Here is a 16589-nt window from a genome sequence, read left to right on the forward strand (position 1 = left end):
ATCCATTTTCTATTTTACAATCATTTTGGCCACTAAAGCTTGGAACCTATTTGGCTTTCCACAAATTGTGATCAATTAGTGCCTCTAGCTTTTACTTTGCACGACCTAATGTAATTTCTGGCTGAAACGTCTGGCATAAAATTCACTTAATTGTCCACATGGGATGTGTGTGAGCTGTATGCTTGCCACACGCTGACAGTGGTCCAAGACCAGCGGTGGGGGACACCAGCTCTCTGAGAAGAGCCCGCACACAGCCTTCTCTCCCCAAGGGGCTCAGCAGCAGGGCCTGCCCGCCATTTGTATCTGCTCTGCTGTTCTGCTCATTTTCTATTTTTACAAAATTTTCAAGCTCAAGTGTGTGAGCTGTCTTGACAGTGAAAATACCGAGCAGGCCTAGAAGTGGAGAGAAGCAACGCTGGTGGGTGCAGATGGGTCAGGAGGGAATGTGGTGACCGGGAACCCTGTGTGCTCATTCCCACTGCCATGCCACACCTGGCTGAGGAGTTATTGGAAGGTCAGCATGCTGGCCTGCCTGACAAAGGTCCCGTGCCCACCAATGTCTTCCCCAGGGCTGGGTGACTGTGCTGGCAGGAGGGGGCCGTCACTGCCAGCGCCAAAGGAGGGGTCTCGCTTGCCATCTCCCCCTGGGGCTCGCATCAGGGAAGGGCACCCTGGCTGCGGAAGTTCAGACTTTTCACCCAATGGTCAAGTGTTTTGATCGAGAAGTGATTCAAACTCCCAAACTCGTTGTAGATAAATAGATCCATAACTAAGGATTGTGTGATTTTTCACAAGTTTTTGAACTGTGTTTTCTCCTATCCCAGGCTTTCATTCTTCACAGTATGTACTGTGGAGTGGACATTAACTTTGTGTTTTTCTTATATACTCATATAAGATCATCTCAATGCTTCTGTGAAAAAAAGCTATTAATTACAAAGTTTGTTTTTCCACCCACAAATAAGGGACAAATTGCTTTACCCATACTATGAAGATTTTGCTTTAGTATAGGCAAACAAGAGGGTACTTTAAAACATTCATGGCAAGTGGATTTAAAAGGTAAGTTTATTTTGGTGCAGAAAAATATTTTGAAATCTATGCATATGAGGGTTCTTGAAAAAGCACATGGATGGGACCAGCACTGTGGTATAGTGGGTAAAGTCTCTGCCTGCAGCGCACTGGCATCCCACATGAGTGCCGGTTCGAGTCCTGGCTGCTCCACTTCCAATCCAGCTCTCTGCTATGGCCTGAGAAAGCAGTGGAAGATGGCCCAAGTCCTTGAAAGAAGCTCCTGGCTCCTAGCTTTGGGTTAGCCTAGCTCTGGCTGTTGTGGCCATTTGGGAAGTGAACCAGTGGATGAAGATCCTCTCTCCCCCCACCTGCCTCTGTGTAGCTCTTTCAAATAAATAAATAAATAAATCTTTTTTTAAAAAAAGGCACATGGAAAATGTGTATTATGAACAAAACTGCATGGACTAAACATTTTTTATGCCCCCATTTTTTCCCTCCATGTCCATGAAATGTTGAAGTAGCATCTCCTACTGATCCCTCTGACTTCTCAGCTCTGTCTCCCAGTGACTCCCTCAACATCAAACACCGCTTGTCCACAGCAGGTGTCTCATTCTCTCATCAGCAGCCTTGTCCTCCCATCCTGACCACGCTCCCCTTTTTCTAGTTGCCCCCTCCTCTGCCCCCTTGTCTCCACTCTTTTCAAAGTCTCTCTTCCCTCCAGGGCTTTCCTGGGGGTTGCCCTACTTCCCCCAGCTCACAGGTTCACACTGTACTCCTGAGGCTGACTACATGTTGCACGGGGTTACTCGCTGATTGGTGGCACTGAATGACCTTGACCTTTTTTTTTTTTTTTTTTGACAGGCAGAGTGGACAGTGAGAGAGAGAGACAGAGAGAAAGGTCTTCCACTGCCGTTGGTTCACCCGCCAATGGCCGCCACAGCTGGCGCGCTACAGCCGGCGCACCGCGCTGATCAGATGGCAGGAGCCAGGTACTTCTCCTGGTCTCCTATGGGGTGCAGGGCTCAAGTTCTTGGGCCATCCTCCACTGCACTCCCTGGCCACAGCAGAGAGCTGGCCTGGAAGAGGGGCAACTGGGACAGAATCCGGTGCCCCGACCGGGACTAGAACCCAGTGTGCCGGCGCCGCAAGGCGGAGGATTAGCCTAGTGAGCCGCGGTGCCGGCCACTGAATGACCTTTGATCTTCAAAGATGGCAGTCACATATGGATTGAGTTAATATATGCATCCTCTTACCCCAAACACAAATCCTCTGTGTGTTCCAGCGTCTGCTGTCACTCCTTACGTTGCTATTTTGGGCCTTTGCTATTTATTGAAAGACCTTGACTACTCAGAAATTGGCAAAATATAGGTAAGCTTCCATTTTCATTTGAAAATGATCTTAATCCATTAATATGCTCACTACGGGTAATTTGGGATATTTGTGACTCCCTCTGCAAAAGTATTCTAGTACAGCCTAAAACATTAACACAAAACTTTAAGGTGCTGGAAGTTATGGCTATAGGCATCGATTTATAAATAGTATAGGGTTTTCATAGATGCTATATTTCAAAAATACCATTTATAGGATTTTATCAGTAAATTCTACATTTATTAAAATATATTTTATATTTTAATAGAAAAGAACATTAGAATATTGTGCTTTTTCTATTACATAGGTTCCTCTGTCCCTCTCCCTTATTGTGGTCTTAATTCTGTATATAATTATTTTAATTTCTGTGAGGTACACTGGATATGGAAAAATATGGTGAGAAATTACATATATTTTTAAAGTTAACAGACCTATATAGGTATCTGATATCAAGTACAGAGGCTTACCACTGTCCAGGAAAAAAAAGTAGCATGAAGACTGCTAAACCGAATCTGGCGTTGTAAGGACGGAACACACTAACAGCGGGGCAGCTTGTTACCTGGAGTGTGTCCATGATGGCAGGCTCCAAGCTTCGTGAGGAAACAAACCAGCATTTTATCACCTTGCTCTGGTTCTGTAGACAGAACAGAGGAGCCCAGCTTTCTTTCTCAATGATTCTACTTCCCAGATGGAGCCGTGTTATCCTCAGCTGATGAGTCATGTCTTTAGAACTTGACCTCTCATGAATTTATAAAATCTCATAATGGGCTTTTCATTTATGTAATATCAGAACCTGTAGAGACTATGAAGCCAGGTAAACATGTATTTTAGGGGGAAACAGAGGGAGCCTCGTATGAGTTGATTTTAGTTTGCCATTTGTCATTTAGGAGCCATTGCAGGAGCGCTAGTCCCCTGTCTCTTTAATGTTCTGATCCACACAGTGCTTTGGCAGTTTTGATGAACATGGTCTACCTTCTCATCAAGAAATTTGAACTTTTCCTGTTTCTGATGATGCCTGTTGTCAATGCCCATTCTTTTACTGTCTTGAGGCAGCCTCAGAGGATATTTTAAAAAGAGCAACTTCTCTTCACAGATCTTCTTCTTTTATGTTCCTAAAAACACAGTCACTTTCAGCTATCTTAACCTTGCTTTTTCTTAGCAGAAAGCTGGTATAGTCTTTATGCTGCAACGTAAACAGAGAGGTCAGAAACGTAAGTGAGAAGAAATAACTTCCACGACAATAAAAAGTCAAGGAGGTTAAAATGATATTAAAAGGGAACCAGAAAGGTTATGTTTGTTTAAGCAATGGTTCTCTTAAGCGGTGTTATCCTGTAGATGCTCTATTTTGCAGTAATACATGAGGAGGGTGCCCCCTGCTGGTTGGCAGAGGTAGATGAGTCCCGAGACTGGGCGCTGAGGTGTTCCCCCTCTTGAAGTCATGCTACTTTCAATCTTCAACTCCACTCAAAATCTTTATTGCATGCCCTACACAAATACAAACTTTAGAAAAGTAATACTGGAGCTACACTGTGGAGTAGTGGGTAAAGCCACCACCTGCAGTGCCGGCATCCCATATGGGCACCGGTTTGAGTCCCAGCTGCTCCACTTCCAATCCAGCTCTCTGCTATGGCCTGAGAAAGCAGCAGAAGATGGCCCAAGTCCTTGGGCCCCTGCACTCACATGGGAGACCTGGCTCCTGGCTTCAGATCGGCACAGCTCTGGCTGTTGCAGCCATTTAGGTAGTGAACCATCGGATGATAAGGCCTCTCTGTCTCTCCCTCTGTCTGTGTGTGTGTCTGCTTCTGCCTCTCTGTAACTCTTCCTTTCAAATAAATATTTTTAAAAAAGGCATTATGCTGTTTTTAAAGCATTTTAAGGGGGCCAGTATTGTGGCATAGCAGGTTAAGTTGCTGCCTGCAGCACCAGCATCCCATATGAGCACCAAGTCAAGTCCTGGTTGTTCCACTTCTGATCCAGCTTCCTGCTAATGGCCTGTGAGAGCAATAGAAGACGGGCCAAGTGCTTGGGCCTCCAAACCTACGTGGGAGATCTGGATGAAGTTCCTGGCTCCTGACTTCGGCCTGGCCCAGCCCAGCCCTGGGCACTGTGGCAATTTGGGGAGTACACCAGCAGACGGAAGAATTCTCTCTCCCTCTCTCGACCCCCATCCCTTCTGTAACTCTGCCTTTCAAATAAATAATTTTTTTTAAGTAGAAAAGCACTTTAAGAGACAATGATTGGGGCTGGCACTGTGGTGTAGTAGGTAAAGCTGCCGCCTGCAGGGCTGGCATCCTATATAGGCACCAGTTTGGGTCCCAGCTGCTCTATTTCCTATCCAGCTCTTTGTTATGACCTGGGAAAGCAGTAGAAGATGGCCAAGTCCTTGGGCCCCGGCACCCATGTGGGAGACCCGGAAGAAGCTCCTGGCTCCTGGCTTTGGATCAGCTCAGCTCCAGCCATTGTGGCCAACTGGGGAGTGAATCAGTAGATGGAAGACCTCTTTCTCTCTCTCTACCTTTCCTTCTCTCTCTGTGTAACTCTTTCAAGTAAATAAATAAATCTTTAAAACAAACAAACAAACAAACAAAAGACAATGATTGGGGCCAGCGCTGTGGCTTAGCAGGCTATGTCTCTGCCTAGAGTGTCAGCATCTCATATGGACACCGGTTCATGTCCCAACTGCTCCTCTTCCAATCCAGCTCTCTGCTAACGGCCTGGGAAAGCAGTGAACCAGCAGATGGAAGCGCTCTCGCTCTCTCTCTCTCTCTCTCCCCCTTCCTCCTTCCCTTCTTCCCTCCCTCCCTCCCTGTCTCTCTGTAACTCTTTCAAATAAATAAATACACTTTTCAAAAAAGAAAAGAACTACTACTCATCTGGGAGGACCAGTGAGCGCCGGGCGTCAAGCACGGCTGTGCTGTGCTGTCGGCTGTTCTGGGACAGCGCTCTCAATACTGAACGCATACGTATCACACTCGTCTTGGTAAACACACACAGAACAGGGCCCATTGCCCAGAGCTCCTGATCCCGTAGGTCTGGACCGGAGAGTATGAATTTCAAGCAAGTCCCCGAGTCATACCGATCCTGCTGGTCCAGGGACCCCACTTCGAGAACCGCTGTTCTGGAAGAAACGGTTCCAGCCTTGGTGGCATATTAGGACCAACTAAGGGAACTGTTAAAAATCCCACTGCCCAGGCCCCTCAGACCACTTAACTCCAAATCCCTGAGGCGGGGCCCAGCCCACTGTATGTTCTAGTATGTTCTAGAGCTTCCAGGGGCTGCAATACACAGCCACCGTTGAGAGCCCCTGCCCGGCGCTGCGAGTGAGCTGGGGCATGGCCGTGCTGAATGACGGCATGATTGCTGTCCGCATTTTACCAGTGAGTGAAGCTGTGGCAGGCATCCCATGGGGCTCGACACGGACGCCAATTACCAGGCTCCCACCCCACATCTGCAGCACCCATCTCTGGCGGGCAGGCGCAGGCGTCTGCCTTTGAAGAAGCGTGTCAGGAGTCCTGACACACACACAGGCTCTCTGACCTGCCCGAAGCCACACAGCCACTAAGAGGTGGCGTTCCCGTCTCCTGCCTCTGGCGGAACCAGCCAGAAAGGCTTTTATTATGAAAGGGGAATGCTGCATTCACTGGGTTCTTTTCTGAGCTTCTTCACTCAAGACAAGTTCTTCTATATTAACATATGTTTGTCCTGCTCCCTTCCACTACGCATTCCTGGGCAACCCTTGGGCAAACCACTAACCCTCTCTGTGCCCTTGCTCTCAACTGACACACAGGGCTGTGGAGAAGAGGGAGGGTGAATGCGGTAATTCACACAACAGTGCTTAGAATAATGCCGGCAACCTGTGCTCACCAATAATACCAATGACAACTGCTTTCTCCAGCTGGGATCTGCACAGCAGACCTGAAGGCTCAACTGTTAGCAATGTAACAGTTGTTTTGAACAGCAAACAGTGCAGAAGTCCTGTGAAACTAAAATATACGAGATACACCATAGCATGCAAACCATAAAAGAGGGCTTCTAAAACATGCATGGGGTAACAAGTCATTCAAGAATTTTGTGCTCCTCTTGGAAATTTTCTATGTAAAAATTTCCCTTAGGCCTGCTGGGTGCCACAATAAAATACTGTACTTCTGTGCTGGTCCTCCTGGGAGTCCAAGCTATATAGAGTAGCTTCTAGGGGCTGTGTTGTGGCACAGTAGGTTAGGCCTCCACCTAGAGCGCCAGCATCCCATGTGGGTGCTGGTTCATGTCCAGGCTGTTCCTCTTCCGATCCAGCTCTCTGCTAATGGCCTGGGAAAGCTGTGGGAGATGACCCAAGTCTTTGGGCCCCTGCACCCACGTGGGAGACCCAGAAGCAGCCCCTGACTCCTGATCAGCCCAGTCCTAGCCATTGAGGCCATTTGGGGAGTGAACCAGCAGATGGAAGACCTCTCTCTCTGTTTCTCCCTCTCTCTGTCTAACGCTGCCACTCAAAGAAATAAAATACATCTTTAAAAAAATAGAATAGCTTCTGAAAAACAAAATTCTGGCTGATTTTTTAGAAGAATGACTTGGATTAAAGGGGGAAGAAGGGCAGATTCATCAAAACGATAGTGTATCAATGACATAAATGTACTCACGGACCTGGTTTTGTCGAATGTGGTATTTTTTACTTTTGCCTTGTTCCGGAACTTCAATCTGCTGGATAGATGAGTGAAATGTCAGCACAGCCTACAGAGGCAAGTGCACAAATGCTCTACTTAATCAGCACATCTCCCGTGCCACGCTAATCCTCTTACTGATCCCGCGGGGCCGCAGGCACACCTGCCTGTCACTGGCGCATTCCCCCCCTTCATTTGCAAGGGTCTAAATCGAGTTCCCAATGTTTAACACGGGCGGTTGCCTGTGGACTTTGTGATTTAACGCGGCTTTGGGACGGACTTCGCACGAAATGCAATGTACTGCTAAATCCCGAAGTAATCCACAGAGCTCCAATCCGTACGCTGAGTGTGAGCCAAAAGCGGACTTAGTCAGAGGCACCATTAATCAAACAAAGAATCACACTGAAGTTTGAGACACTTGAGTAGAGACCTCTTGGACATGGGTACACTTAATGCACTGGCCAGAGTCCCCGCAGGGAGCAGATGGCACACGACCCGAGGGCACTGGAGGAGACTTTCGAAAAAGGAGCTCTTCAACCCCTGCTTAGGCGCGGTGTGGGCGGGACTGAAGCAAATCAATGACAGGACGTCGGGGCCCTCGCGGTGCTATCACCGGGGGACTGCAAGGCGGGGCACCGGGTTCCACCAGCTCCAGGCCTGCAGGAGCAAGGGAGGCCGAGCAGCTGCGGCTGCAGGGAGGAAAGGCTGCCTGACAGCCTGGAGTAGGACGAGAACCCGACCCAGCCAGGGTCTGGAGGGCAGGAGTCCCTCACGGAGGGCGCGCCCTACGCTTCCACAGTGTGCATCAGTTTTAGATGGCTTCTCTCTGTGCTACTTTCAGATGACAGGGAAACAAACTTCTATTTTTCCCCAGACATTTGCTTTGTCTTGGCTTTCTTTATAGGTAGCTAAACCTATATCTGATTAACACATTTTATTTTCAAAAAAAATTCTTTAGAATTGTGTTCTTGTTAAGAGCAGCAAAGACAAAATTTTTTCAGGTTCTGGGTAGGAGTATAGCTGTTAGAAAACTTACTTTATTTTTCTTTTGGTTTTTGGTTAATACTGCTTTTAAGGATTTAACTTTTTTTTTTTTTGGCTGTGGTAGGTTTATATTCTTTAGTGCATCTCCTTCCCTCAAATTTTAATGATCTCTTTATAAGCAGCTCAAGTCTTATCTGTAAAAGTATTAACTAAAGCTAACCAACTAAATTTAGCACTGAATTTCTTTTCTTACTCATTCTCTCTTTCTAGAATAAAACCAGTATCACTATTTCATCAGCTTCCTGGGCCATCTGCTCTATTTATGCAGCTCATTTGAATACAGTTTCCTCCTTGTGCCCCCAGATTCTTCAAGATTATTAAAATCTTGGGCTCAGAGTGAGTCTTGCAAAATCGAGACCTCTCTGCTCTGGCCCATAGAACTTGTAAGTGACACGTGTCAGCAGAGACTGTGTGATTGCCTAGAAAACCGCTGAATGGGACGGCCATGTGACTCAGGCTACCATAAGCCACTACAGGATTTTCACCCACCGTCCCGTGTGCTGGGGCCCAGTACTCCGTGTGAGCTCAAACAGCCCGGCTGTGTCATCCTCTTTACCTTCCACCAGCCCCTTCGGCCAAGGGCTTTGGAGATGAAATTCCAGGTTGAAAGGCAGATAATCCCTATGACATTCTCTTGAAAAGCCAATTTTCAAGAGCAAGGCTCTTAAACTTTCTTTCCAAGAAACAGCATACGTAAAGAGATCCTTTTTTGAAAGCGAAACTTGTTGCATGTCTAGATACAGCAGAACAAGATGGGCTGAGGTCACTGTCAGCCACGTAGATCAGTTGACAGATTTCAATTTCTGTGCAAACCTCAGCAGCGTGGGGGTGGCGGTTGCTTTTCTCGGAAACGTTAAATAGACATCTACTTTCCACATTGTATTGAGCTGGCTCTTTAGCTGCTCACTGTACAAGTATTTCCTGCATCAAGTAGCTTACATATTATTCACCCGCATTGGAGAGCACTTCTCTCATTTAATGAGGCTACTTCAGTTGATTGCTTTTTTCTTTCTTCTTCTCCCTCTTCTTTATATATAATAATCACAGCCATCCTGCCTGAGAGCTTGGATTTTACACTCTCTTAAGAAGAGCCTCCTTCACATCCTACCCACTAGCACGTGGTGAACTGTTCAGCCACCAAGAAGCAGTGAATTTATTTTCCCTAGAAAAATATTTTCAGCTCCGCAAGAAACAGAAATGAGTATAAGATACAATTATTTTCTTAGAAAGAAATCTGTAAAGTAAAGGTCAAGGTTCAACTATAAAGATGGCATCCACCCTCTTAGGCAGGGCTAAATGTGAATGGAAACAGTAGGGCAAAGTGCCAAATGTTTCCTGATGCATTTTTAAAAGATCAGTATAATATTATGCAAAAGAACTGTGCTTACAAATGCTAGCCAGGCATCGGTATGAGTGATCATTTAAAAAAAAAAAATCAAGCTGTGCGGTCTTATTTGAGACATGCTTAAATCATGGTGATGAAAAGGAACTCAGAAAAACTTAACATTTCAGTAAATTTTTTACAGCCCCCTTTACTTACTTCCTTAGACCTGTAACAAATACACACAGACTAGAAAAAAAAAAATACTGCTTAATTTTGCATTGTGAAAGTTGCAGCCTGGAGCGTTGCTTGTCCTCGACGGCTTCTCCAGCTGCCAAAGGTGTCTTCATCAGGCACAATGGAAGCCCCAAGAGGCTGCGGACTCTTTCCAAGAGACACACTCTGGAGCTTCTTTAAGATCTTCCCTTGGGCCGGCGCCGCGGCTCACTAGGCTAATCCTCCGCCTAGCGGCGCCGGCACACCGGGTTCTAGTCCCGGTCGGGGCGCCGGATTCTGTCCCGGCTGCCCCTCTTCCAGGCCAGCTCTCTGCTGTGGCCAGGGAGTGCAGTGGAGGATGGCCCAGGTGCTTGGGCCCTGCACCCCATGGGAGACCAGGAAAAGCACCTGGCTCCTGCCATCGGATCAGCGCGGTGCGCCGGCCAAAGTGCACCGGCCGCGGCGGCCATTGGAGGGTGAACCAACGGCAAAAAAGGAAGACCTTTCTGTCTCTCTCTCTCACTGTCCACTCTGCCTGTCAAAAAAAAAAAAATCTTCCCTTGTGGCACTGTGGTGCAGCGGATTAACGCCCTGGCCTGCAGTGCCTGCATCCCATAAGGGTGCCGGTTTGAGTCCTGGCTGCTCCACTTCCGATCTAGCTCTCTGCTGTGGCCTGGGATAGCAGTAGAAGATGGCCCAAATCCTTGGGCCCCTGCACCCACGTGGGAGACCTGGAAGAACTGCTGGCTCCTAGCTGAATCAGCCCAGCTCTGGCCGTTGCAGCCACTTGGAGAGCTCTCTGCCTCTCTCCCTCTCTGCCTCTGTAACTCTAGATCTTCCCTGCTGAGTTAAAGTTGCCCTCAAGCTCCTTTGTGACCTAGCTTTTTAGGACAAACTGCAAAGCCTCCATGTAGGAGAAAGCAGAAGTAAAACAACACAGATTCGAGGGCTAAAGAATTTGCAGTCATCTAAAGATGACCTCACATTGGGCAAAGGCTTGAAGTCTGAAGACCTCCCTCTGCCCTGACCGCTCTGACCCTGACAGCTCTGACACCAGGAGGAAGCCAGGAAGCCAGCTCTCTGTGGGGTGTGGTTTCCTCCCCTGGGGCCAGCAGGGGGCGGAGTCTGGCCTCCAGGGTCCATGGATGGTGGGAACGCAAAGGGAGAGAGAGAGATGCAGAGAAGAGCGCTCACCATTTCCGGATTCTCGGCAGCTAACTTGTCCATCTTTTCCGAGATCATCTTTTTCAAGCAGCTACTCAGCAAAAAAGCCTAAGAAATCCAGAAATAAGGAACTCTCTCAGTTGAAGAGGTCTTCATTGTCTTTCTCTCCCTCCTCACGCCACTAGGCAGGTGATAAGCTCCGCCTTTTAGAGCACACTTCCTAGAGTTTAGGTTTCTTCTTCAATGTCCAACAATTTGCATAAAGTACAATTAGCACCTAGCCATCCATTTTCTCTTTACAGTAAATTCAAAAGAACTTTTTTCGTTTATTTGAGAAGCTGAGACAGAAGAGAGAGTGTGTGCTAACCCATTGGTTCACTCCTAAATGCTCAGGGCTCCAAAGCCGGCAGCCAAGAACCCAGTTCAGGTCTCCTAGGTGGGTGGCAGGAACCCAGTTGCCTGAGCTATCGCCACTGCCTTGTAAGGTCTGAATTAACAGGAAGTTGGAGCCAGGAGCTGCGGCAGGGTGTCAAACCATGTACTCTCACGTGGGATGTAGACAAAGCTAAGCACTAGGCCAACCCCAGCCCTGCCTTTACAGCAGATTTTAAAAAGAGGTTAAAAATGTATAAGATCTCATTACTAATATTTCTCCTTTTAAAACCCCCTCTGTGGGGCTGGTGCTGTGTTGTAATAGACTAAGCCTCTGCCTGCAGCGCCAGCATCCCATATAGGCACCGGTTCTAGTCCCGGCTGCTCCTCTTCCGATCCAGCTCTCTGCTATGGTCTGGGAAAGCAGTAGAAGATTGCCCCAGTGCTTGGGCCCCTGCACCCATGTGGGAGACCCAGAAGAAGCTCCTGGCTCCTGGCTTCAGATCAGCCCAGCTCCGGCCATTGCGGCCATTTGGGAGTGAACCAGCAGATGGAAGACTTTTTTGTCTCTCCTTCTGTCTATAATTCTGCCTCTCAAATAAATTTTTTTTTAAAGTAATATACTAGGACCTATTGCTTTGGTTGAAATAAAAATTAGTTTTATTTCTTCATTTCTTTTTTTTAATACAAGAGAATTTTGAAAAGTTAGTGGAAAATGGAGATTAAAAATAAGTATATTTTGCTGCAAAAATTTTGAAATTCATGCATACTCTTTCCATAATATACATTTCCCATGTCTTTTCTAAAGACTTCTTATTTGCATGGATTTCAAATTTTTTTTTGGCACTAAAATAAGCTCATCTTTTAATTCCATTTTCCCATATGCATTTTGAAGTCGGTACCCTCCTATATTTAATCACTCACCTTCAAGAATGAGGGTTGGCTCCAACATTATCTGTGGCTCAATCATCACTGTGAAGGCCAAGACACACGATTGTACATCTTGCTGCACAAAGCCTGGCACTCCCACGTTGCAGGACCCCAGCTCTGTGTACTGAATTTAAGGTCCCCTGTGACAGTGCCACTTGTTCCTTTCCTTTCCCACTAACACTTTTCCTTTCCTATCCTGCTCTTTAATTTTGGCTTGCTGTCTTCTCTTTGGGCCCTACTAAGATCTGAGCCAATGGAAGCTCTGAGCTAGAGGCTACAGAACCTTAGCACAAGGTCATGTTCAAAGATGGAGGGAATGATGGGGGAGAGGAGGGAGGAGAGAGAAATCCAGGTGGGAGTGGAGCCAAGGTAGAAAGGCCTTAGTGGGAATGGCTCTGTGGGGCAGCAGGTTGGGCTGCTGCCTGCCATACTCGCAACCCATAATGGAACACCAGTCTGAGTCCAGGGACATGGGAGAGCTGCAAGGAGCTCCTGGCTCCTGACTTGGGCCTGGCCAAGACCTGGCCATTGCAGCATTGTTTCCTAGCGGGTAAAGCTACCACCTGCGATGCCGGCATCCCACATGGGCACCAGTTTGAGTCCCGGCTGCTCCACTTCTGATCCAGCTCCCTGCTAAAGCACCTGGGAAAACAGAAGATAGCCCTTGCATTCACTTGGGAGATCCAGAGGCAGCTCCTTGTTCCTGGCTCTGGCCTTGCCCAGCCCAGGCCGTTGCAGCCATCTGGGGAGTGAACCAGTAGATAGAAGGTCTCTCTCTCTCTTCCTCTTCCTCTTCAAAAATATATCTATTTATTTTAAAGGCAGAGTTACAGAGACAGAGAGCAAGAATGAGAGCGAGAGCGAGAGCGAGAGACAATCTTCCATTTGCTGGTTCACACCACAAATAGCTGCAATAGACAGAGCTCAGCCAGGCCAAAGCTACGAGACTAGAACTCCATGCAGGTCTCCCATGAGGGTAGCAGGGCCCAAGAACCTGGGCCATCCTCTGCTGCTTTCCTAGATGCATCAGCAGGGAGCAGGAACAGAAGTGGAACAGTTGGGACTCAAACTGGTGCTCTTGTGGGATGCTGGCACCACAGGTAGCAGCTTAACCTGCTGTGCCACAAGACCAGGCCCACGACTCATTTGTTTAACTTAGGATTTTGATTTAATACTTTTGACTCTAGTAGAATAAATGTCAATGCAAAGATTTATCCAGGGGCAGCGTTGTGGTACAGCGGGTTAACGCCCTGGTCTGAAGTGCTGGTATCCCCAATGGAAGCTGGTTCAAGACCTGGCTGCTCCACTTCTGATCCAGTTCTCTGTTATGGCCTGGGAAAGCAGTAGAAGATGGCCCAAGTCATTGGGCCCCTGCACCTGCATGGGAGACCCGGAAGAAGCTCCTGGCTCCTGGCTTTGGATCGGCACAGCTCCGGCCATTGCGGCCAACTGGGGAGTTGGAAGACTTCTTTCTCTCTCTCTCTCTCTCTCTCTCTGCCTGTCCTCTCTCTGTGTAACCCTGATTTTCAAGTAAATAAATAAATCTTTTTAAAAAGATTAATCCATTGTAGAACATCTAGAGTTTGATTTCAATTGAATTTGGTATTTAGAAAATCAGATTGTCCTTGCTTTGGAGTAGTGGGATTTCTACTCCAATTTTAGTTCTAAGTTAAACATGAGTAATGTGCTCCCAACAGCCACAGCCTCTCCTACAAGACCCTGATTTTGTTTGGGATGACAAAGTGCCAACCCCCAGGCAATTATTCATGCTTCCTCTAAGCCAACCACAAATTCTGTTCCTCTTTGCTAGACTCCCTTGCAGCTAAGACATGATAGAAGGTCTGCTGGGAAATACATAGGGTAAAGCTTTTGCTTTCCAGATAACAGACATAGCTTTTTACCTTCTTGGGGGCCAGGGTCTGCAAGTAAGTCCAGCCCATCACCTGTTTCTGTAAATAAAGTTTTACAGCCAGATTCATTTGTTTATGAATTATCTACGGTTGCTTTTAACAAAGTAGCAGCAAAAGAGACCATAGGAATCTCAACTGGTAAACTATTTACCATCTGGCTCTTTAAGAAATATTTGCCGACTGCTGGTTGAAGCCACTATTGAGCCTGCTACCCCTTGATGACTAAAGTCATTTCTAACCGACAGGAAGGCATGATGACTAAGAAGACAAAACAAAATTGAAAGGGATCACAGCCCAGCAGGGGAGAACACAGCACTCTCTCCTGCCCTCCCTGCCTTTGCATCACAGTGTAGAAGATGTTTAGCTCTGCTGGAGAACTCACCTGTTTGGTATAGATGACAAACCACTGCCAGTGACTTTCCTCACTATATTGGAATCTGAGCTCCAAGTCCTGGTGGAGAGTTCGCTGGGGCCCATCCCTCTCTAGCAGAGTCCCCTGCAGAGGGAAAGATATTACTGAACACACTACAGTAAGTTAAGTGCCTGTGAATGTGCTGGGCAAGATACCAACATGAGTGAGACTATCCCAAATTCCAAGACGCCCTCAGTCTACTGAGGAGCCCTGTTTGGCCACCACAGTTTGATATAGTAAATGGCAGAAGAGAGGCAAACAGCAGCCTACAGAAGTAAACAGAAGGGGCACCCAACCCAAGTCGGGGCTGGGAGGGGTTGGGGGGGAGGGGGAGTATTCCTGGAGAAAGCAGCACCTGAGCAGAAGTAGCAGCTACCCAAGTTTGTTGGGGGTTTTGTTCATTTGTGTGCCAGGGGGAGTGAGAGGTGATTCCCGGTGGGAGGAACAGCAAGTGCAAATGCACTGTGGCATGAGGGAGCCTGGCTAGCGGGAGACCTTGCAGGTGACTGCGTGTGGCTGCAGCATGGGCAGCAAGGTATGGCAGGGGATAGAGAGGCAGGGCCCAGTCCTGAGAGCGTGGTAGGGGATGTCTGGGGTGTCTGCTACCCAGCATCCATCCTTCTTCGTCCTAGTAACAGAGTCTCAAACTCCTGGAGCAAAACCAGCCCTTTTCCATGGTGGGCTATCCCTGTAGGACTGTCAGGGAACAACAAGTCAGAGAGTGGCGTCAGATCCACGCGTAGGCCAAGTGGACACACACTCCCTGGGCCCTTTGTCTCATTCCAGAAGACAGAGGCCCAAGGAGCAGGCCCTGATGGAAAGTCGGTCTCCTAGCTCCCTTGCTTCCTGACTGGCCTACGCCCCTTCTCCAGTTCTTCCTTTGACTCGGTAGGTTAATCCACAGCTGTCCAACAGACCCCCTTTTCCTCACTCGCGTAAGGTGTATCGGTGTCTGCTACTCACCTCTGGAGAGTCCTAACTCTCGCAGGACTTGTAAACGAAGCTAAGGATGCCAGACCTCATCCTGAAGGCAACAGGCATTCATTATGAGGTCTTTAAAGCTGAATAACAATGCACTTAGACTTCTGTCTCGGCAATGGTGCCCAGGCAGCATCAGTCTAGACAATGAATCGGGAAGTAGCTTCAGACACGAAACATTAGCTAGTGCAAGACTCTCAGCCCAGAGAGAAGGAGAACAGACGAGGTGAGCCCTTGGAAAGACTTGGCCAGATGCAGCACCAGCAGAGGGAAGCCAACAGCGCAGAGTGTTCTCCCCAAGCCAGGGACAAAGAAAAGCTTGGGGAAGCTGCGATTTGAAGAGTCGGGGCGGGGCGGGGTGGGGGGAGGCAGAATACCAAGGAGGAGGGATTTCTCCATGCAGAGCGCCTGAGTGCTCTTCTCCACTCTCCAGATGCAGGATGAATAACCTGTGTGTGTGCAGGGCGGGACGCCACGAGGCTGGGCACCCAGCTACTGACAGCAGGAGGCTGAACAGTTCTGGGTGTTCACGAACAAGGCAGGAAAGAGCTCATGTTTCTATCAGGCAGAGTAGAGAGACACCGGACAAGTACTGGGTAGAGAAAGGTTAACAGTAAGCCTCACGTGGTCAGTGCTGTGGTGTGGTAGGCTAAGCCTCTGCTTGTGGCACCTGTATCCCATATGGGCACCGGTTCATGTCCTGGTTGCTTCAATTCTGACCCAGCTCTCTGCTATGGCCTGGAAAAGCAGTAGAAGATGGCCCAAGTGCTTGGGCCCCTGCATCCATGTGGGAGACCTGGAAGAAGCTCCTGGTTTCAGATCAGCTCAGTTCTAGCCATTGCGGCCTTTGGGGAGTGAACCAGCAGATGGAAGACCTCTCTCTCTCTCTCTCTCTCTGCCTTTCAATTAAATAAACAAATCTTAAAAAAGAAAAAGAAAAAGGAAAAGGAAAAGGAAAAGGAAAAGGAAAAGGAAAGGAAAGAAAAGAAAAGAAAAGTAAGCCTCAAACAAGTAAAGCCAACCCCAAGGAGTCTAACTGCATGCCAGAGTAATAGCCTTAAAGGAAGGTAATAGTCTGGTCTTCAACAATGTGAAGTCACAGTGTTTGGCAAACTACGAAAAATGACGTAGGGAGCTGGTGTGGTGGTGCAGCGACACTGACATCCTGTACTGGAGCGTAGGTTCGAGTCCCGGCTGCTCCATTTCTGATC

General features: G+C 47.9%; 1 protein-coding gene across 11 annotated transcripts in view; it reads right to left on the minus strand.

Moving 5' to 3' along the window:
• Nucleotides 1-1370: 1370 nt before the first annotated feature.
• Nucleotides 1371-16589, minus strand: part of SNX31 (sorting nexin 31) — a 62090-nt gene continuing 46871 nt past the window's right edge. For 8 of the 11 annotated variants that reach the window (XM_089336409.1, XM_089336402.1, XM_089336404.1 and 5 more), the window contains 4 exons: nt 14371-14484; nt 10807-10884; nt 7015-7071; nt 1371-3559 (listed from right to left, as the gene is read on the minus strand). In XM_089336409.1, coding sequence (XP_089192535.1) covers nt 3464-3559; nt 7015-7071; nt 10807-10884; nt 14371-14484 — 345 coding nt within the window. In that variant the 3' untranslated portion in view covers nt 1371-3463. The remainder of the gene's footprint in view (nt 3560-7014; nt 7072-10806; nt 10885-14370; nt 14485-16589) is intronic. The other 3 variants (XM_089336410.1, XM_089336401.1, XM_070075371.2) reach the window with 2 other exon arrangements.

This window comes from Oryctolagus cuniculus, chromosome 6 (genome assembly GCF_051225735.1).
Source record: "Oryctolagus cuniculus isolate XC-2025 breed Fujian yellow rabbit chromosome 6, ASM5122573v1, whole genome shotgun sequence".
Lineage (NCBI taxonomy): Eukaryota > Metazoa > Chordata > Mammalia > Lagomorpha > Leporidae > Oryctolagus > Oryctolagus cuniculus.